Source organism: Saprolegnia parasitica (assembly GCF_000151545.1).
Source record: "Saprolegnia parasitica CBS 223.65 unplaced genomic scaffold supercont2.655, whole genome shotgun sequence".
Taxonomy (NCBI): Eukaryota; Oomycota; class Saprolegniomycetes; order Saprolegniales; family Saprolegniaceae; genus Saprolegnia; species Saprolegnia parasitica.
The window spans coordinates 686-4,153 of NW_012157049.1; the positions used below are offsets into that span (position 1 = coordinate 686).

At 58.0% G+C, this 3,468-nt stretch overlaps 1 protein-coding gene across 1 annotated transcript; it reads left to right on the plus strand.

Moving 5' to 3' along the window:
• Positions 1 to 1,399: 1,399 nt before the first annotated feature.
• On the plus strand, positions 1,400 to 3,223 carry SPRG_17594 (hypothetical protein; the record flags this gene model as incomplete). Its single annotated transcript, XM_012356950.1, has 3 exons — positions 1,400 to 2,258; positions 2,310 to 2,993; positions 3,046 to 3,223. 3 exons carry the CDS (start codon positions 1,400 to 1,402, stop codon positions 3,153 to 3,155), a joined length of 1,653 nt encoding a protein of 550 aa, XP_012212340.1. The 3' UTR covers positions 3,156 to 3,223.
• Between the last annotated feature and the right edge of the window lie 245 nt (positions 3,224 to 3,468).

The following is a 3,468-nucleotide window of genomic DNA, read 5'->3' on the forward strand; positions in this document are numbered from 1 at the left end:
TCCCTCCAAGAAACAAGAGCAAACATGTCTGGTCGTGGCAAGGGCGGCAAGGGTCTCGGCAAGGGCGGTGCCAAGCGCCATCGCAAGGTCCTTCGTGACAACATCCAGGGCATCACCAAGCCGGCCATCCGCCGCCTCGCTCGCCGTGGCGGTGTCAAGCGTATCTCGGGCCTCATCTACGAAGAGACCCGTGGTGTCCTCAAGGTCTTCCTCGAGAACGTCATTAAGGACTCGGTCACGTACACGGAGCACGCCCGCCGCAAGACCGTGACGGCCATGGACGTCGTCTACGCTCTCAAGCGCCAGGGCCGCACGCTCTACGGCTTCGGCGGTTAAATTTGCGATGCCTGACGAGTGCAAACGCTCAATTTCGAGACTTTTGTCTCTCTACATCTGGTGTTTTTCAACACCACCCATTTTTATAAGAAAGAGCTATCCAGTACTCTCTCCAGCAGTAGCTTGGTAGATTGGTTCGAGTCCCTATACATGTACATCACTCATTAGGCACGGCAGACTGCGAAGTGACTACCGGTACGCAGCTGCAAATCTCATGTAGATTGCGAATCTGTCAGCGCGAGGATACCAAATCATGCTGAGCCTCCGAGCTGGCTTCCGTTCCGACGCAGCCGACGTTGGTGCATGTGTCCAGACGAGCAAATACGCGTGGCTATGACGCCCGACGTATTGCACGCACAAGGCCTTTGTCGCCATCGTCTATGCTTCTGGCATCCCCCGGGTGGGACCAAAACAGCCCTATGAACCAAGTGCAATCGGGCTGTCTCGTCAAACTTGCGTGGCGTAGGAAGCAGACAATGGCTGAGAAATGTTCCTAAAGACCTCCGTCTTCATGACAGCTAATGGGTGACGTCCATGGGTGGCTCGTGTGGGAGGCAGCGATCAGCCTTTCCTGCCAGACGTCGTTGAGGCGGAGGTGGAGTGCAAGTAGCCGACGGGCACTCAATTCTTCTACGATCGGCCCCCACTGGGTGGGGTACCCTATATTCGTCACTTGAAGTTGCTGCACGTATCAAGTTTGGGACCATTGTTGAGAGCAGGATCAATGTCTTTCGAGCCGCCAGTGCCCTGTATGCCACCCGAATCGGAGGATATCGTTGCAATAATACGCTGGAACGCCTTGGAAGCGTCGTCGCTCTTTTGATCCAGCGTCGCAAGAGACCCTTCCGTCGAATCTTATTGGGGTACACCCCAAAAATGCATGTCCCAGGAAGTTGAACCAATCGCTGACGACAGCGGCTGGTCAGCTTCGAGACTGGGCATTCCCCGACTTGGATGTCCACGAGCAATTGACTCGCCGACCCTGATTGATTCGCCTGCCGAGGTCGTTGCCAGGCTGTCTTCCTACCCCGACTCTACACTATTAGCAGCACGCGACAGCGCCATGGAGCTGCCGAAGAAGGAGCTCACGCCGCTCCTCAAGATCACACCGCCGCGCTACAACGCCAAGATCCCAAACTTCTCGCCGCTCGCAGAGATCCATACGAGCTCATCGTCGCCGCAGTCGGCGCACCCAGCGCCCACTGAGCTCTACTTGAGCACAGAGAGCGTGGCCTTTGCCTTCCAGCCGCGCCAGCCGGTCAAGCAGCCGAGCCCCAGCCCGTCGCTCGTGAGCGACGTCACGCCCTTGTCGTCGCCAGCGTCCGACGTTGTCATTGAGGACGAGTGCTTGTCGATCTTGGACCCGTACTTTGACGTGACACCGTCCCGCCTTCACTTGGCGTTTGACGAAGCCGACCCCAACCACTCGGGGGTCTTGAGCCGCGATGGCCTGCGGCATGGCCTCGAGAGTCTTGGCATCCGGTGCGCCGACTCGCCCGCGATCTTTGACGCACTCCTCTCGTTCGTCAAGGAGCCATTGTCGCGCTCGGTCTTCGAGGACATTGTGCAAAAACTCAAGCTCGGCAATCTCTTTGACGAACAAACGGTCGCGCTCTTCACCGACTCGGTGTACGCGCCGGCGCGGATCGAAGTCGTCGATTTCTCATCGACGCGCCTCTCGCACTACAAGCCCGAGCTCCGGTCCTTCTTTATGAACGACCGCGCGCCGTGGGCGTCCTGTCGCTGGATCAACGTCCAGGGCCACGACCACTTGAACCTCAAGCGGCTCGCGATCAAGTACCGGCTGCACCCGCTCGCGATGGAAGACACGATCGAGCTCAACGAGCGGCCGAAATTCGACTCGTACGAAACCCATCGGTTTGTCATTTTTCCCGTCTTGCGGCAAACCATTCTATTTCCCAGTAATCGTCTTCCTCACGCATCCGATGGCTCCTGACGATGCCCTCGCATAGAAGAGACCAAGCACGAAGCGCCCATGGACGACAGCTGGTGGAGCTACCTCACAAGCACGTCATCTCCGTCGATGCCGGTCATGGCCGCGTACACATTCCAGCTAGCCGTCGAGCACGTCGCGATCTTCGTGGTCGATGACGATACGCTCATCACGGTCAAGCCGACGCGGCCCAACGACATTTGGCGCACCGTCCACCGGCGCTTGGCCTCGACGTACTCCAAGGTGCGGCACAACGGCGCCAACTTCCTCTTTTACACAGTGCTCGACGTCATTGTCGACGACATGACCAACGCGATGGACCAAGTCCGGCAGTACCTCATGCACTTGGACCGCGAGCTCGCGCGCCTCCTGCATAACTTTGACATTGGCGTCCTCCGCGACGTGCAAATCGAGCTCGCGCAGCTCCCGCGCGTGATCAAGCCGACGCGCGACGTGCTCAAGAGCGTTCTTGAGAGCGCCGAGCTCCCCGAGACGACCAAGGCGTACTTCCGCGACGTCCACGACCACACCAACCATATTCTGGACGAGATCGAGTGGCAGTCGCAAATGTGCCGGGGCATGATCGAAGAGTACCGCGACGCCAAGTCGACGCAGACCAACTACGTCATGTACACGCTCACGATCGTCACGACGGTCTTCCTCCCCGCGCAGTTTCTCACGGGCGTCTACGGCATGAATTTTGGTACTAGTACGTCGGAATACGGCTCTTGATGCTGAGGATAGTTGATGTATAGACTACATGCCCGAGCTCCACTCGCGCTACGGGTACCTCGTGTTCTGGGGCCTCATCCTCTTCATCACGATCACGCTGCGCTTTTACTTTCGCCTCAAGCAATGGGTCTAATCCAGTAGTAGTGCGGACCCTCGCTCACACTACAAGTACTTTAAGTTTGTCGACATCCTCTTCATCAGTGCACGCGTGGATACGATGCTGCAATGCGTCTCGGTCGATGCAGAGGGGTGGCGATTCTTGGTGTCGAGATCTGTGTGGGAACTTGGGGCGTCATGGCCGTAAGCCATGGACTATGCAGCGAATCGATACCCGTCGTGCGCGGCCGCTACCGCGATCGTGAAGGCCCGAGGCCAGCGCGAAGCTTGAGCGTCGTGGTTGTCTGTCAAAGGAAGATCGTCCGGAAGAATGCTACAGCGTATCCGTA